We start from the raw sequence: 17,490 nt of genomic DNA, 5'->3' as shown, positions 1-17,490 counted from the left end.
CTTTTTAAAAATTGTGTTATAATTAGGTTGGGGGATGGATGTTTGGCTGATATAAAAAATTCTTTTCAGGGGCGCCTGGCTGGCTCAGTCAATGAGCATGTGACTCTTGATCCCAGGGTCATGAGTTCTAGCCCTGCAATGGGGGCAGAGTTTACTTTAAAAACAAAACAAAAAAAATTCTGCTCAGCTGGGAGATGTGGCTTGAAGGGTTATGGTTGCTTTGTCTTATGAAGTTTTTTAAAATTAACACGACCAAACTTCCCATTGACTGGTTTAGAGTACAATGATAGTGATCTTTTTGACATCTATTTCATCTCCTTGCAAATTAGTATCTTAAGCTATTTGTTGGACCATTTGGAATAGGGCTGTTCCACTGGAGTCACAAGTTAGGGATATAGGATGTTTTGGATAACTAATTATTTTTCCTGGTTATTTGAAGGATTTAATTACCAGAATAGTTTCTTTTTTCAACCAAACTATTTTTTTTTCAGTTCTTTAAAAATATATCACACATTTCCTTGCCCCATTAGACAGGCAGAATAGGACTAAACATAATTTAACCTTTTTGTAATGAATCAGGACTGCCATTACGTATGTTCTCCCAGAGGGGTAGATGGTGTGACATACTAAGGGGAACCTGAAGAGCTCTTAAGGAGCTTGTTTTTTTATATTACTTCTTCTGTCATCTTTTTTTTTTTTTTTTTTTTTAAGTTCCATAGTATCATTTGCTTCTTTTAAAAGAAGAGGGAAGAATGACCCAGGAAGAAGAATATGGCCACCTTCCTGTAAGCTTAATGAATCAAAGCTTGAAGCAGTCTTTACATGGAGTTGGGGTTAATTTCCATTCATTTCCATCTGTTCCATTAATTTCATTTCTCAATAAAAGTCATGTTTACTGTCTTTATCAAGGTCCCTTTGGCTTTTGGGGTCATGCAGAGTTTTAAAAATCATTTGAGCATCAGTGGTGAGATGTGCCCCCCTAGCCTCTTGGTCAAGAGCAGCCAATTCTTTCATTTTGTGAGCATTAGATTTCTTGTTTAGGTGTAGGGATATCCATTCTCTTAATTACCTAAGAAAAGAGAAGATTTCTCACCTCCTGTTGAAGAAGGCCTTGGTTTTGCATTGGTGTCTCTTGGTTGCCTTCCAGTTCTCAGACCCCCTTGCTAGTTTCCTTCTTCCTTCTTCCTGGTTTCTCGATTCCATTACCCTCTGATGCCCCCAGAACCTTTACTTGAAGGCCAACGCCAAGCATGGGGAACATTTATCTTTTGGTTGGCAGATTATCCCATTGTAGTACATTAAAATACATATATACATACATATGTACATATATGTATGAGTTCTCTATTTTTTATGGTCTTGTGATTCTTATGTGACTATCAACCCTCTCCTCCTCACCTGCTATTCCTTTCTGCAGGGCAGAGCAAGATATGTAGATGCTGGATTTTAGTTTATGATAACTTCCATTTCTAGCAAAATCTTAATGTGGGAAGTGATGTACCTAGGAGATACATATGGCTTACAAGGTGTATATAGTTTTATACATTCAGTACAAAGTTTACCACACACAGTTCAGTAAAGACTGAAGGGGAAGGTGGCCTGCTGGATGGTGTATTGGGACAGGGCTCTGTGAATTGGCTGCTAAGCTGGTGCCTCTCCTCCCCATTCCTTATCTCTATTCCCACCACCCATGCAAGCGTGCCCCTTCAAATATTACTTGTGTTGGTAGGGAACTGGAGAGGCTCAGTCATTGGAAATGATTGCTGAATTCCGAATACAAAATCTTTAGAGCTGTTTTTATTTTTTAGCAGGAGGAAATAAACTTTCTTTCTTTGGTTTGTGTACAGGTTCTAGTAAATACTGCTTGCTGTGTTTTGATGTTGGTGGCTAAACTAATCCAGTGTATTGTGTTTGGCCCTCTTCGAGTGAGTGAGAGACAGGTAAGTCCAAATGGCAAGGATGGATTCTAGTGACCAGATTTTTTTTTTTTTAACTTTGTGTTTGGTATAATTTTAATTTTTTAAAAATGTTTATTTATTTTTGAGAGCCTGATGTGGGGCTCAAACTCATAAACTGTGAGATCATGACCTGAGCCAAAGTTGGATGCTCAACCGTCTGAGCCACCCAGGTGCCCCCCAGTGTTTGGTATAATTTTAAACTTACAGAAAGGTTGCTTGAATACTCTGAAGCACTTCTATACACCTGAATCCAGATTCACAGTTGCCAGTGTTCTGTCCCATTTGCTTTAACATTCACCTTTTATTTATATTAAATGTTTTTTTTCTGATCCATTTGAACGTCAGTTGTGGACATCATCCCCCTGTATCCCCAGATGCTTCACTGTGTACTTCACAAGAGCAAGGACATTTTCTTATGTGACCGTATACTCCCAGAATATGCACGTATAGGAACAGGACGTGCTTCGGATAAAGAATGTGCCACAAGCGTACTGGACAGATTGGCAGTCCCCCAAGGATTTTAGTGTAGAATGTAGAATGGTGTGTTTTAAAATAAGAATTTAGAACTGGCCTTAACACAACACCATACAAACAGAACTATGTTTTACTTTATCTTCCTCCGGTGATAAGACACAGGAAGCTGCTGCATGAACCTACATTGGTCTCACTCTTTACCCTTTCAACCCAAGTCCTCTATTACCAAGTCGGCTGAGGTCCTAGTTCAGAGCTGAAATGAGGTAACTGTGTGGTTGAGCCCTTGGATGCTGTTATGAGCAGGACTGTTTGTTCTCCCAGAGAGTTTTCATTAGTGAGTATTGAGCACTTTCTCCAAAGTATCAACTCCAGAGGTCTCCTAAATGGCATCAACAGATTGTCATTTCTTTGGTGGGATACAAAAAGCTCCTTTTGATGCCTCTTTCTTTTTTCCCTCCCTCCCTCCCTCCCTCCTTCTCTCTCTCTCTCTTTTCTTTCTTTCTTTCTTTCTTTCTTTCTTTCTTTCTTTCTTTCTTTCTTTCTTTCTTTCTTTCTTTCTTTCTTTCTTTCTTTCTTTCTTTCTTTCTTTCTTTCTTTCTTTCTTTCTTTCTTTCTTTCTTAAATGTTTAGAGAGAGAGAGAGAGTGAGCACTAGCAAGGGAGGGGCAGAGAGAGAGAGGTGGGCAGAGGATCTGAAGCAGGCTGTGTGCTCACAGCAGAGAGCCTGATGTGGGACTTGAATTCACGAACCATGGGACCTGAGCCAAAGTTGGATACTTAACTGACTGAGTCACCCAGGCGCTCTGATGCTTCTTTCTTTTTCAAGAAAAACTTTTGACTTGCAGGCCAGAAATTGGTCAGGCCCAGGCAAGCCGTCTGAATGCTGGTGGACTGACTTGGCACCAGTGGACCTGATCTATGGTTTTCCTTTTTCTAAAATGTTAAATATCAGTTCAAAATTTACAGAAAACATAACCTTGGAGCATTACAGAGACTTTTACAATTCCTAGAGGTAATGAACACATTTGTTACTCTACTTTCAGTTTTTCGGTAGACATCACATCTTTCATTTCATTTATTTACTTATTTAAAACTTCGAATATAGGTAACGCACGATGTTACATTAGTTTCAGGTGTACAACACAGTGATTCAAAATGTCTATACACATTATGCCATTATGGTGTTCTCACCACTGTGACGACTTATTTTTTGACGAATGTCATCCAGGGGCGTTTATCAGGCGCCAGTTTGAGTTAGAACTCTGCAGAACTGACACAGGTTTGCTCTGTAGGTGGTTCAAGGAAGCTCAATAAATAGTCACGTTAGAGGCAAAGACACTGAATATTGAAGATGGGGTAAAAATGGATGGAGGTTTAGAACAAGGAATTTTTTTAAAAGCCTACCGTGGCACATGTCCAAGCACAGTACACATGTTTAGTTCCTCCCACAATTCTGTGATCCCGGAGTAATAAGGCCCATCTTACGGATGGGGAGACCAAAGCACTGGAATGTTAAGTGACTTGTCCAAAATTTCACAGCAGATAGATGGTGGGGTGAAGATTCAAAACCCAGCATAAGATGTCCTGGGTTCACCTTGTACTTTACCTGTGCCAGATCTGAAAACAAGCCTTCACCAAAGATTCCTAGTTCCAATTGTTCTCTGTGCAAATGTATAGAGTACAGTGTGTAAACGTTCTCAAAAGTATTCTCTCTCTGTAGTCATTCACTTGTTATACATTCAGACTCCATTATTTCTGTTTCTATTCAGTTTTGCTTGTTTTCTGTTTCAGTTGTTTGAATCTGCGAAACAAATGGTTCAGAACAGTTTATACAAATGTACTTAGAAGTCCTATTTCATTCTTCTTTCCTCAGTTCCTACCCCTCCCACAGATGGCTTGATAGTATATTTTAATATCTGGTGGCTAAACTCCCCTCGTTGCCCTTTTTCTTCAGGGTAGTGAAGATTTTTTTTTTAATTTATTTTTTTTTTAATGTTTATTTTTTAGAGAGGGAGAGAGAGAGCAAGCATTAGTTGGGGAGGGGCAGAGAGAGAGGGAGACAAAGAATTTGAAGCAGGCTCCGGGCTCTGAGCTGTCAGCACAGAACCCAACGTGGGGCTCAGACTCATGAACAGTGAGACCATGACCTGGGCTGAAGACGGACACTTAGCTGACTGAACCACTCAGGTGTCCCAGGGTAGTGAAGATTTTAAAAACTAGCTGTCCTCCCTGTAGGTGATGTATTCTCCCAGTGCTCCCAGGAGCAGGACATTTATTAACTTCTTTGTAAACCAGGTGGATGGTACTTACTAGAAACCATAAAAACATTTGTCACCCTTGATTTCATAATGCTGAAGAAATAGAAACTCCTGCAGAGACATTCATTGCAATATTTTTGGATATTGCACAATATCCACCAGTATTGAACGAAGTTGTTTTTATTGTCTACCTGTAACCACCAAAATGGTGTATTCGCAGATTATTCTCTGACATTGGTAAGGTTCTCACAATGAGTGAAATAAAGCAATGTACAAAAATTGTTTTTGCACATCAGGAAGAAGACAAGAAAAAAGCATAAAACCGCTAAGGCATCATTTTTGTTTTGCTTTTCCTATTGATTATAGACTGGCCAATGAGCGTATGTTGTTTTTTAATCAAAAAGGTGTTAAAAAAAAACCTAATCTTTTCTACTGGTTAAGAGTCCAAGAGAACAGAAGTATTAAAAATGATACTTGTAGCCTTCACCATTTTTTAAAATTTTGTGTTGGAAGTATATCATTCTTAATATACAAGGTACTAGACTAGTATCACTCCCTTTTACTGGCTAAAATTTTATAACTGACAGGGTTACAATCCAGAGTCTACAAATTATTTTCTAGAAGCCTTAGCGTTATTCTTCAGAGGATTTATTTTTTTCTTTACCTTATAATTTCTTGTGGAAAACATTAGAAAGCTGAATGTAGAATATTTTCTCCAGGGAGGCCAGTTTTTGTTATGTTAACTCCTCGTCAATCAGTTAGATGTAATAGTACTCACCTTTATAAATATTTTTCTTTTCAGCACCTCAAGGACAAGTTTTGGAATTTTATTTTCTACAAGTTCATTTTCATTTTTGGTGTGCTGAATGTCCAAACAGTGGAAGAGGTGGTCATGTGGTGCCTCTGGTTTGCTGGACTTGTATTTCTGCATCTGATGGTTCAGCTCTGCAAGGACCGGTTTGAATATGTGAGTTTTTAGCCATGCTCTTTGCTTGTTTAGTCACAGGTTTGCCAGGTTTGGATTGTGTAAGATGAATGAGCCATAAAGGGCATGTCCCACGGAGGTCTCCAGGCAAGGTTCCTTGATCAGGTAGCCACTGCCTGTTTCTTGAGGGACTTCCTGCAGCAGCCAAGGAATGTAGGAACATGTCTCCTCCCCTACCCGATAGCATATTATGTTACAGCCCATGTGGGGTCAGTTCACCTACACAAACTGTTTTGATCACAGCTCAGGGAAAGCTTAATATATAAACTGAAAACAAGCAGCTGTCTTCCAGATATTTTCTGTTCTAGTCTCCTTCCATTTTTTTCCTCTAATTCTTGGAGCTTTCCTACGGACTGGTTTATGCTGTTTCTACCCCTGGGCCAGGACTCAATTAGCTCTCTTGGCTTCCTGGGTCCCGGGAGAAGCGAATCCTTCTTTGGGTACAAGATCTGCCTCTCCACTTCAGAGCTGTGCAGGCGAACCCACACTCCTGAGGGCACCCAAGCTAATGTCATGGGTCCTGGGGAAATCTCACCCTCAGCTAAACCCACTCCGGGGCCTTATTTGCCCCTGGTCCCTGAGGACCAGGTGGTCCTTGCACCTCTGTGTGAGTTCATCTCAGTCTGAAAGCCGTTAAGGGGTCAAGAACAGGAGCGCCCAACCTCCCTAACTGGTTTGTTATCTCCACCCTCCTGCTCAGAGTCCCAGCCCCAGCCTTTTGTTCCTGGCTGTGGCCTCTCCTTGTATACTATTAACATAGCATTGTGATCTAGGCGCTCGGCACCTGGATTACATTTCTGCTGTCCCAGCCCTAAACACTGTAGGAACGTTCTCCAAGTGAATTTTCAGGAGGAGGGCTCTACAGCAAGATCCAGAAAGAAACACAACAGAACATGATGCAATCTGGAGTGCCGTTGAATGTTGAAAAAAAGAATGATACACCCTTGGAAAATTGCTTGGGGAGGCTTATAATCCCACTGGTAGGAGGATCCTGGAGAATTTGAGATAAAAATATAATGTATATTGTTACTTTCTGTAAATTAAGTGATACAGAGCTCTTAAATATCAGCTCATACTCATATTCAGGTTGGTTGGAGAATTTTGACTGTCTGTTAGTGGGATGCTTATGGCCACGCAGCTAAGCACAGATTCCTGAGCAAAGACGCCAAGATTAACCTTGAGTTTCTCAGTGAAGCTTAACACTGAAGTGAAGAAGAATGAGCTTCCTTCTCCTGTTTTGTACATTTCAGCTCTCCTTTTCCCCCACCACACCCATGAGCAGCCATGGGCGAGTGCTGTCTCTGTTGATCGCGATGCTGCTTTCTTGCTGTGGATTAGCAGTTGTCTGCTGTGTCACAGGCTACACCCACGGGATGCATACACTGGCTTTCATGGCAGCAGAGGTAAGATGTGGATGCAGGTTTTTGCTCTGATCATATTCCAGTATACTTTCAAGGAAGCAAGAGGATCCTTGTCAGGTTATTTTCACTCATGCGGTGACTGATGGATATTTGGTCTTTTGTTGTTAACAAGCATATTTTGAATTCCTTGCTTTTGTGTTGGATACTGATATTGAAGGGAAAAGTGTGTTACTTTATGTAATCCTTGCTACAACGTAATAAAGTAATTATTTTTGCCAACATTTTTATAGTGCCTATTGTATGCTGGGGATTGCTCTAAATACCTTATGTGTATTGACTCATTTTATTATTCCTGTTTATGAATGGGGAAACAGGCATAGAGGGTGCAGTGAACTGTTTAAGGTTCCAGAGCGGGCAGTGGTGACATCCAAGGTGCCATCCTTCCCTAGTAGGAAGGGCATTATTCCCCCTCAGATGTAATGAACACTGATTGGTGGTGATTAAAAAGGAAATACTCTATAATTGGGTTTTTTTTTTATATAGGACATAAATTATTTATTTACATAATATTTTACAGAATAACATAAATAAGTTCTTTTTTTATTTTGGAAGAATAATCTGAGATATTCATGTATATTTTAAATTTACTTTTTGAATATACCAGCTTTTTTCATTAGAAATAAAAATTTGGGGGGCTCCTGAGTGGTTTAGTTGGTTAAGCATCTGACTCTTGGTTTTGGCTAGGGTCATGATCTCACAGTTTTTGAGTCTGAGTCCCTCATCGGGCTCTATGCTGACAATGCAGAGCCTGCTTGGGATTCTCCCTCCCTGTCTCTCTGTCCCTACCCTGCTGGTGTGTGCACGCATACTCTCTCTCTCTCTCAAAATAAATAAGCTTTAAAAAAAAATTTTTTTTTTTGGATGTCCTTATGTTCATTTGTTATATCTGCTTTTTTCCTTAGGCCAAGGGCAAAATACTTTTATCTTTACCATAATTGGTACTATTAATGAAAAAGAATGAAACAATAGATTGTTAAAGCTAATTAATATCAAAACACTAAGTTTGAACCACTGTTTGGGAATTTGTTAGAATAGGGTTAAAGTTTGTTAGAGTACCTGGCTGGGTCAGTTGGTAGAGTGTGTGACTCGTGATTAGGGTTGTGAGTTTGAGCCCCACGTTGGGGGTAGAGTTTACTTTAAAATATAAGTTAATAAATGAACAAATAAATTTTTTTTTTGCTTAATAGCATTGATTTCAGAATATAATGTAGTATAAGTAAAATTAGGAAAGGAGCATTTAAGTATTTAGTAAAAACATTTGCAATTCTAGTTGAATAGTTTCTGCATGTGTATATTTCTCTTGAAAATATCTGTTTAAAAGTTTTTTTGCACTGATTTATGTTACTAATTTGCTTTAAATATATTTTATTATAAATCACCATTTGCATGATACTCTGGTTTTCTTGCATTTTTTTTTTTAAGAGAGGGAGTGTGTGTGTGTGTGTGTGTGTGTGTGTGTGTGTGTGTGTGTGTGTGTGGAGAGAGAGAGAGAGAATGAGAATCTTAAGCAGGCTCCACGAGCATAGAGCCTGATGCAGGGCTTGATCTTAAAACCATGAGATCATGACCTGAGCCAAAATCAAGAGTCAGACACTTAATGAACTGAGACACCCTTTACTTTTAATATTAGGCCAAACTTTGGAAAAGGTATACTTAAAAATAAAGACATTTAAGTTAGGCCTATTGGATTATACTATAGTACGTATTTTTATTTATTTTTAATTTTTTTAAATGTTTATTTTTGAGAGAGAGAGATAGAACGCGAGTAGGGGATGGGCAGAGAGAGAGGGAGTCACAGAATCTGAAGCAGGCTCCAGGCTCCAAGCTGTCAGTACAGAGCCCAACGCGGGGCTCGAACCCATAAACCGTGAGATCATGACCTGAGCTGAAGTCAGATGCTCTACCGACTGAGCCACCCAAGCGCCCCTTATTTTAGTTCATTAGTATTGATTTTTTAAGATAATTTATCATGTTACAGATTTCATGTTTTAAACTTAGTCATATTTTTATATTTATAGTATTTCTCTTTGTAAAATACTTTCTATTTATAAATTGGAATTTCCAGATCTCAAACAATGTAATAGTTCTATTCTGTCAGTTTAAGAGGACTTTTTTAAATATCAATTTCTGTGATACAAAGTTCTACAAAGGGCTTATTTTATTTTTTATTTCCTTCGTTCTTCTGTGTGGGCAAAGGGAGCGCACAAAGTGTTATGTCGAGAGCAGGTACTTATCTCAGACTGTGGTACCTAAACTATGCTCGGGTATAGGGTCACCAGGTATTCAGACGCCCTTTGAGGTGACTGATGATGGTGACTTACTGCTGTATAAAATAGAAGTGATCGTCAGACCGCTAGCATGAACCTCAAGATTGCAAAAGGCCTCCCCAGGAGATGGACAAGTGTAATTGGTTGTCACCTATTAACAGGAAAAGGCTTAATAAAAGTTGGGTTTCTAGGTCATGAAAGTATTCCGTGGAAATTTGAAGCAGATAAAAAATACTTGGTAAAACTGTAGTTGAAGCAGGTAAAAAATAGCTGTGCATGACATCCCCAGTCCTTACTTATCTTGTAACTGGAAGTTTGTACCTTCTGACCACGTTCGTCCAGTTCCCTAAATGTCCCTAGAATAAAGCTGCTTTTTAATTGAACTGAGAAATGCTTGTCTCTTATCTGTTTGTAAAAGTAAGTTTGGCCTGAGCAGTTACAAATTTTACTAAAAAGAAAAAATATACCTTTCTTTATAGTCGCTTCTTGTGACAGTGAGGACCGCTCATGTGATTTTACGGTGAGTAGAAATTTGGGAAGGAGGTGATCGAGGTCTATTCATACTGCTGATTTTAAGATATGACCTGAATGAAATCTATACAAATGTGACTGTACTATATCATGTTTAAGCCAAATTAAATTGTCACAGTAATTACTGAAAAGATTTTTCCCTGTTCATTGCAGATATGTAATTCACCTCTGGGACCTCAACCATGAAGGGACATGGGAAGGAAAAGGAACCTATGTCTATTACACAGATTTTGTCATGGAACTCACTCTCTTGTCCCTGGACCTCATGCATCATATTCACATGTTGGTAAGCTTCCGCAGAAGGAGCTCTAACAGAGAGCAAAGGTTTTTAGAAACAGAAGCCCTGGTTAGTTCATAGCAAATGCACCATTTGTGGATAAAGGATGTAAAGACCATAAAAATAAATGCAGCTGCGCCCCTCTGTGTTTCTGCCACCGGGTGGAAAGCAATGGCGTGCCTCTTCGGCTGGAGCCCGGCCAGAGGAGGGGTTTGCTGTCCCTCTAGGACATTCGGTTAACTCCACTGACTAAGTCACTGAGAATTCTTCTAATATGAAATTAGAAAGTGTGCTACACACTGTTTCTATGACTTCTATGTAGCAGTTACTTTGTAGGGGATCATGGGAGCTCTTGCAGTGTTAGCTACTTCATGGATTCATAACTTTTCTGTCTTTACAATTAAAAAGAAAGCACCTGTACTTAATTCCTCCTACTTCGTTGTTTACATTTTACTTAGTGTGCAAGAAATTTGAAACTCTGTTTCAATGGTTAACACTTCAGTGATGGTGAGAATCAACGTATTTAGTGGGCAGTTGAATTATTACAAGCCTGTTAAAGTTGCATTTAAAAATTACTGGGTTAGACACAGGACATTTCTTTTTTTTTTTCTTTTTCTTTTCTTTTCTTTTCTTTTCTTTTCTTTTCTTTTCTTTTCTTTTCTTTTCTTTTCTTTTCTTTTCTTTTCTTTTCATTGCTTGTACCATTTTATTTTATTTTTTTTAAATACTTATTTTGAGAGAGAGAGAGCATGTGCTGCATGAGTGGGCGAGGGGCCCAGAGAATCCCAAGCAGGCTCCACACACTGTCAGCACAGGGAGTCTGACGTGGGGCTGGATCTCAGGAACCTCAAGATCATGATCTGAGCTGAAATCAGAAAGTCGGATGCTTAACCGACAGCCACCCAGGCACCCCAACACAGGACATTTTTTTTTTTAAATTTTTTTTTTAATGTTTATTTATTTTTGAGAGAGAGAGACACAATACAGGTCGGGGAGGGGCAGAGAGAGGGAGGGAGAAACAGAATCCATAGCAGGCTCCAGGCTCTGAGCCATCAGCACAGAGCCCAATGTGGGGCTTAAACCCATGAATCATGAGATCATGACCTAAGCCGAAGTCAGCCCCTCAACCTTCTGAGCTACCTAGGTGCCCTGACACAGAACAGTTCTAAGTCTGATTTTTGAAAGTAACTTTGAAAACATATTAAAAAAAAAAAACACGTATAGTTGTTTAAATCCCCTCGCCCCGAAACAAATACCCAAAGATAACTGTTAACATTTTATTTGTTTTTATATTCGGGTATATCCAGTCATAAATTGAGATCATATTTTAGACATGCAGTTCACTTTTGCTTTATTTTTAGCTAATGTATTTATCTCTATTGTCCTGTGCTAGCCACAGTTCTTTTTTTAAAAATTTTATTTATTTTTTTATTTTGAGACAGAGAACGTGAGAGCTGTGAGCAGTGGAGGGGTCAAGTGGGGGGCTCAGAGAGAGAAAGAGAGAGTCCTAAGCAGGCTCCATGTTCAGCATGGAGCCCAGCGTGGGGCTTGACCCCACAACCCTGGGATCATGACCTGAGCCGAAATCAAGAGTCAGACACTTAATTGGCTGAGCCACCCAGGTGCCCCTAGCCACGGTTCTTCTAAACCATTTTAATGCCTTCAGTATAAAAATCCCATCATATAGATGTATGATGATTTAACTAACCTTCGTAATGGATGTTTAGATTGTATTCAGTTTCCTATTTTACATCTTTACATAATTTTTTTACCACATGTTAGTGTTTTTTAAAGTTTATTTATTGTTATTTATTTTGAGTGAGAGGGGGGAGAGCGAGCGAGCAGGGGAGGGGCAGAGAGATTGGGAAAGAGAGAATTCCAAAGAGGCTCCAAGGTGTCAGCTTGGAGCCCAACACGGGGCTCGATCTTACCAACTGTGAGATCATGACCTGAGCTGAAATCAAGAGTCAGTTGCATAACTGGCTAAGCCACTCAGGCACCCCACATATGAGTTCTTTTAAGGTAGTTTTATCCTGCCATTTTCACTTATTTTTCCATGTAATTATTCTTTAAAAAGATTATACATAAAATACAGTATAATGTTAATATATAACTTTATAATAAATGTAATTAGTGGCTATATATTATGACATTATATGAACCTATTTCCCTACTGGACATTTTGCTCATTTCCTGGTTTTATTTTTTATAATTGCATGGATGGGCATCTTTGTGCATAAAGCTTTTAAATTTCTGATTAGTACCTGAGAAAAGACAGCTGGTGATAGAATGGCTAGGCCAAAGAGCATGTGCATTGTTTATGGTCGTGAGGTAAATATATGTGCTGCTTCCCAAAAGATTGTTCTAGTTCAGCTTTTCCAACAGTAAGAGCTTTTGTTGCACGCCTTAACCTTCGTCACTAGCAAGTTCACATTCATTTTATGATGTATTCTGTTCTCTTTCCTTCTTGTTCAGTTATTTGGCAACATCTGGTTATCCATGGCCAGCTTGGTCATCTTTATGCAGCTGCGTTACCTATTCCACGAAGTGCAGCGTCGGATCCGGCGACACAAGAACTACTTGCGTGTGGTTGGGAACATGGAAGCCAGGTGAGCGAGCCTGAGCTGATGTTGCCTAAGTGCACTCATTTTAGATCTTTCATAGTAACAGATCCCAGGTTACATGAGAACTGCTTTTGTAAGCTATTTACAGAATGGTGAGGAGAATAAGTGGCGGCTCTGGAAGACTGCTGGGTGTGGATCCCCACGTAGTTGCTGTGTGATTTGGGGGCAACTTAATTTAAATCTCTGTGCCTCAGTTGCTTCCTGTCTAGGGATGATAGCAGAGCCTTCTTTTTGGAACTGTTGGGAGGGATCCGGGGATAATGCAGGTACCATACTTAGAACAGTTATGGGTATGTAGTAGCTACTCAATAAATATTAGGTGGTTCTTACTGTGTCATTATTGTTATCATCACTATTATTAAGCAGAAGCTTCCTTGGGCTTCTGCCCTCTATTTTATGAAGTGGGTCTCACTTATTCCTTACTCATGTGTGTTTATGTACATACACGCTCTTAACCTCACCAGAGGAGGGACTCACTCACCAACCTGAGGGTAAACCAAGCCTGACAATGTGAGATTAATGGGTGTCCTTTTTGTGTCCAGGGGAACAGTTTGGCTGTTTGGGGGGTTTGCCTAGAATGTTCTCTCAGGTCATTTTTAGCTAATGTGTTATGTGGAAGGAATTAAGAGGAGCTGTTAAGACAGAGTTAGTTTCTGTGTATAAGTTAGTTTCTTGCTTCAGTGGGCTGTGAAGAGAAAGCAGGTGTAATGTTTTTGATGGTGGGGAATGTTTTACGGAACAAGATGTCAGAAGGGGTAACTGGTGTCAGAAGGGCGAAGTTTGTAAAGTGGCACTCTGTGAACGTGTGTGGAATTGACAGAGCTGTCTGCCGGGTGCATTCGTCTCTTACAGGTTTGCGGTTGCAACTCCAGAGGAGCTGGCTGTCAATAATGACGACTGTGCCATCTGCTGGGACTCCATGCAGGCCGCGAGGAAACTGCCCTGTGGACATCTTTTCCACAAGTAGGGACAGGTGTCCTATCCAGGGCATGTGGGTGTTTGTGCTTGGCTCACGACCAGTCCTAGCAGAGAGTGGGGATGTTACCTCAGACTGGTCGTGGAGTGAGTGGTGCGGGCTCTGGGGAGCTTTGGGAGGTTCTCCTCTGTCCCTCAGCCTCTTTCCTACACGGCAGGACTGTTCCCCACTCACAAGTCCGCCATCTTAATTTCTGGGTCTGCTAACTGTCTTCATGCTCCTTGTCAATTTAAGCTCTGAAGTAGAACAGATATGCCTGTTAAGATTTAAAAGAAAGGGATGGGGGTGGGGGAATCCTTGCTTTCAAACAGCTTCTGTGCTCCCTGGGGTAAGAGAATGTGTATTTTCACATTTTTCACATGCACAAAAGCAGCACCACAACAACACACCAGCAAAGTGGGCTGAGTTGGGGACTGGACCAGAACCACCGAACAGTCCAGAAGAGCTGTGAGTGTATTATCAGGGATAACAACACAGGATCTTCAGAAAATCCTTAAGATTGCACCAGTTCTATGTGGGGACAGGTTTGTTCCTCTCCCAGGGAGTGATCATTTTTGCATATTGGGAAAGTTTTCATCTTTATATCTTTAACCTTCCTTACTTTAGATTACCAAATTGTTTTTCTTTTCTTTTTTTAATATTGGAAGGGGTTTGGAGCTGGAGTATCAGTAACTGAACACATTTATTGATAGAATTTTTTGTGTGCTGGGTGCTGTGTCGGGGTCTGGGAGTGAAACAGCACAGACATGATCTCTGCTTTCATGCAGCTTACCGCCTAATGGAGGAGACGAGCATGAATTAAGCAGGCACGTTTCTGAATGTATAATTATAAATCGAGCTAAGTGCTCTAAGGGGAAGGAACATAGTTCTTTAGAGCTTGTAGCAAAGGAATCTGACTCAAGCCTGGATGAAGTGACTCTTGGTGATGAGTAGGAGTTGAGTCAGCAAAAGGAGAGAGATCCTCTAGACAGGGCAGAATGAGGTGTGTGGAAGGAATGGGAAGAGATTCTATATGCCCGGGGCTTAGATCATAAGGAGTGGCATTTGCTGATGCAGAAGAAGCAGGCAGAAGCTAGACCCTGCAGGGGCTTGAGGGCCAGTGGAAGAGGGGAGAAGTCATCGAAGGGTTTTAGGAGGGGTTGGGGATCAGATTTGCAGCCTAAGAAAATCAGGAGGACTAGTTAGTAATGGCCGCAGTGGTTCGGGTGTGTTTTGAGAGTAGCTTGGGCCACAGTGGTGGAAAAGGGTTGGGGAGCAGTGGACAGATCCATCGGATTGGCCGTGAGAAAGGAATAGAAGACTGGTCAGGGATTCTGGTTTTGTGGCTGTGCGGCTACATGTCTAGTGCTGCTGTCAGTTGAGATTGGAAGACCTGAGAATCCACACCTGTTTCTTCAAAGTTGCTGGGAGACAGTTGGGAAGAACTCCAAGAGTGTACGTCGGTCTAGAAGAAACGTAAAGCACAAGATTAGGTGAAGTTTCGGATTTACTTTTTTGATTAGGGCAAAATTCATACAGCATACAGTTAACCATCGTAAAGTGTGCAGTTCAGTGGCATTTAGTGCATTTCACCATGTTGTGCAACTGTCACTTCTTTCTAGTCTCACAACTTTTTCATCATCACAGAATAACACCTCATACTCGCTAAAGTAATCACTTGCCATTTCTCCTTTCTCCATCACCGGGCAGCCACTCGTGCTGTCTGTGGATTTGCCTAGTATGGACAGTTCATAGGAAAGGAATCCTACGTTTTGTGACTGGCTTCCTTCACTGCGCAGAATGGTTTCAAATCCCAAGTTGCAGCAAATATCAGCACTTCATTCCCTTTTTTATGGCTGAATTAAAAAAATAATAATTTTATAATAATTAAGCAACTTACCCATTCACCTATTGTTGGGCTTTTGGGCTATTTCTACCGCTTGGCTGTTGCAGATGATGCTGTGATCAAATTTTTAAACAAGTATCTGAGTACCTGTTTTTAATCCTTTGGGGTATACACCTAAGAGTGCAATTCCTGGGTCATATGTATTTCTGTTTTTAACTTCTTGAAGAACCACCAAACTGTTCTCTACAGCAGCCACACCATTTTATATCCCGCTGACAATGTGTGAGGGTTCTAATTTCTTCACGCTTTGTATTTCACATTTATTTATTTTTCTATTTTATAGCTATCCTAGTGGGAAGTGGTATTTCATTGGGATTTTGATTTGCACTTCCTTAATGACCATCGATGTTAAACAGCGTGCTTGTTGGCTATTTGTATATCTTCTTTGGAAAATGTCTGTTCAAGTCCTCGGCCCATTTTTGAATTGGGTTGTTTGTCTTTTTGTTGATAAGTTGTAAGGGTTCTTTATAAATTCTGGATACTAAGCTTTCATCAGATATTATGATTTGCAAATATCTTCTCTCATTCTGTAGCTTTTCTTTTCAGGTTCTTGACAACGTCCTTTGATGCACACAGATTTTTCATTATTATGAATTCCAATGTACCTATTTTTTTCTTTGGTTGCTGATACTTTTAGTGTCAAGTCTAAGAATCCAGTGCCAAATCCGAGGTCATGAAGATTTACCCCTGTGTTTTCTTCTAGTAGTTTTATGGTGTTAGCTCTTATATTTAGGTCATTGATCCATTTTCAATTAGTTAAAAAAAATTTTTTTTTAATGTTTATTCATCTTTGAGAGAGAGAGAGACAGAATGTGAGCGGTAAGGGGCAGAGGGACAGGGAGACACAGAATGTGAAGCAGGCTCCAGGCTCTGAGTTGTCAGCACAGAGCCTGATACAGGGCTTGAACCCACAAACCATGAGATCATGACCTGAGCCAAAGTTGGACACTTAACTGACTAAGCCACCCAGGCACCCCTTTTTTGAGTTAATTTTTGTACACGAAGTGAGGAAGGGATCTGACTTCATTATTTTGCATGTGGTTGTCCTGTAGTCTCAATACCATTTGTTGAATCTTGTTTTTATTGAATGGTCTTGGGACTCTTGTGGAAATCAGTTGGCCATAGATGTTTGAGTTTATTTCTGGACTCTCAATTCCAATGGCCTGCATGCCTGTCTTTATTTTAGTACTATGCTGTTTTGATTACTGTGAATTTGTAGTATGTTTTGAAACTGGGAAATGGTGAGTCCTCCAACTTTTTCTTATTTCATATCGTTTTGGCCATTTGGGGCCCCTTGCAATTCTGTATGAATTTGAGAATCCATGTTTCCATTTCTGCACAAAATGCCACTGGAATTTAAAAGGGATTGTTTTGAATCTGTAGATCACTTTGGGGAGTATTACTGTTACAAGAATATTAGGTGTTCCAAGCCATGAACATTAATGTCTTTCCTTTTATTTAGGTATTCTTTAATTTCTTTCAGCAATCCTTTGTAGTTTTTAGGGTCAAGTCTTTCATCTCCTCGGTTAAATTTATTCCTAGGTATTTTATGCTTTTGGATACTGCTGGAAATGGAATTGTTTTCTTTTTTTTTAATTTTTTTAAATATTTATTTTTGACAGAGAGAGAGAGAGAGAGAGAGACAGAGCATGAGCGGGGGAGGGGCAGAGAGAGAGGGAGACACAGAATCCGAAGCAGGCTCCAGGCTCTGAGCTGTTAGCACAGAGCCTGATGCGGGGCTCGAACTCACAGACCATGGGATCATGACCTGAGCTGAAGTCAGACGCTCCGCTGACTGAGCCACCCAGGCGCCCCTGGAATTGTTTTCTTAATTT

The 17,490-nt window shown here is 40.2% G+C and overlaps 1 protein-coding gene across 2 annotated transcripts in view; it reads left to right on the top strand.

The window, feature by feature from the left end:
* The window catches only part of AMFR (autocrine motility factor receptor), a 43,802-nt gene that overhangs the window by 7,637 nt on the left and 18,675 nt on the right, over positions 1-17,490 (top strand). For both annotated transcript variants that reach the window (XM_023246140.2, XM_045045426.1), the window contains exons 2-8: positions 1,848-1,940; positions 5,492-5,656; positions 6,925-7,077; positions 9,842-9,882; positions 10,047-10,179; positions 12,646-12,779; positions 13,647-13,757. In XM_023246140.2, the coding sequence (XP_023101908.1) occupies positions 1,848-1,940; positions 5,492-5,656; positions 6,925-7,077; positions 9,842-9,882; positions 10,047-10,179; positions 12,646-12,779; positions 13,647-13,757 (830 nt within the window). The remainder of the gene's footprint in view (positions 1-1,847; positions 1,941-5,491; positions 5,657-6,924; positions 7,078-9,841; positions 9,883-10,046; positions 10,180-12,645; positions 12,780-13,646; positions 13,758-17,490) is intronic.

Source organism: Felis catus, chromosome E2 (genome assembly GCF_018350175.1).
Source record: "Felis catus isolate Fca126 chromosome E2, F.catus_Fca126_mat1.0, whole genome shotgun sequence".
NCBI classification, from domain to species: Eukaryota; Metazoa; Chordata; class Mammalia; order Carnivora; family Felidae; genus Felis; species Felis catus.
Note: the sequence above shows the minus strand (reverse complement) of the source record. Positions and strands in the feature narration are given on the sequence as shown.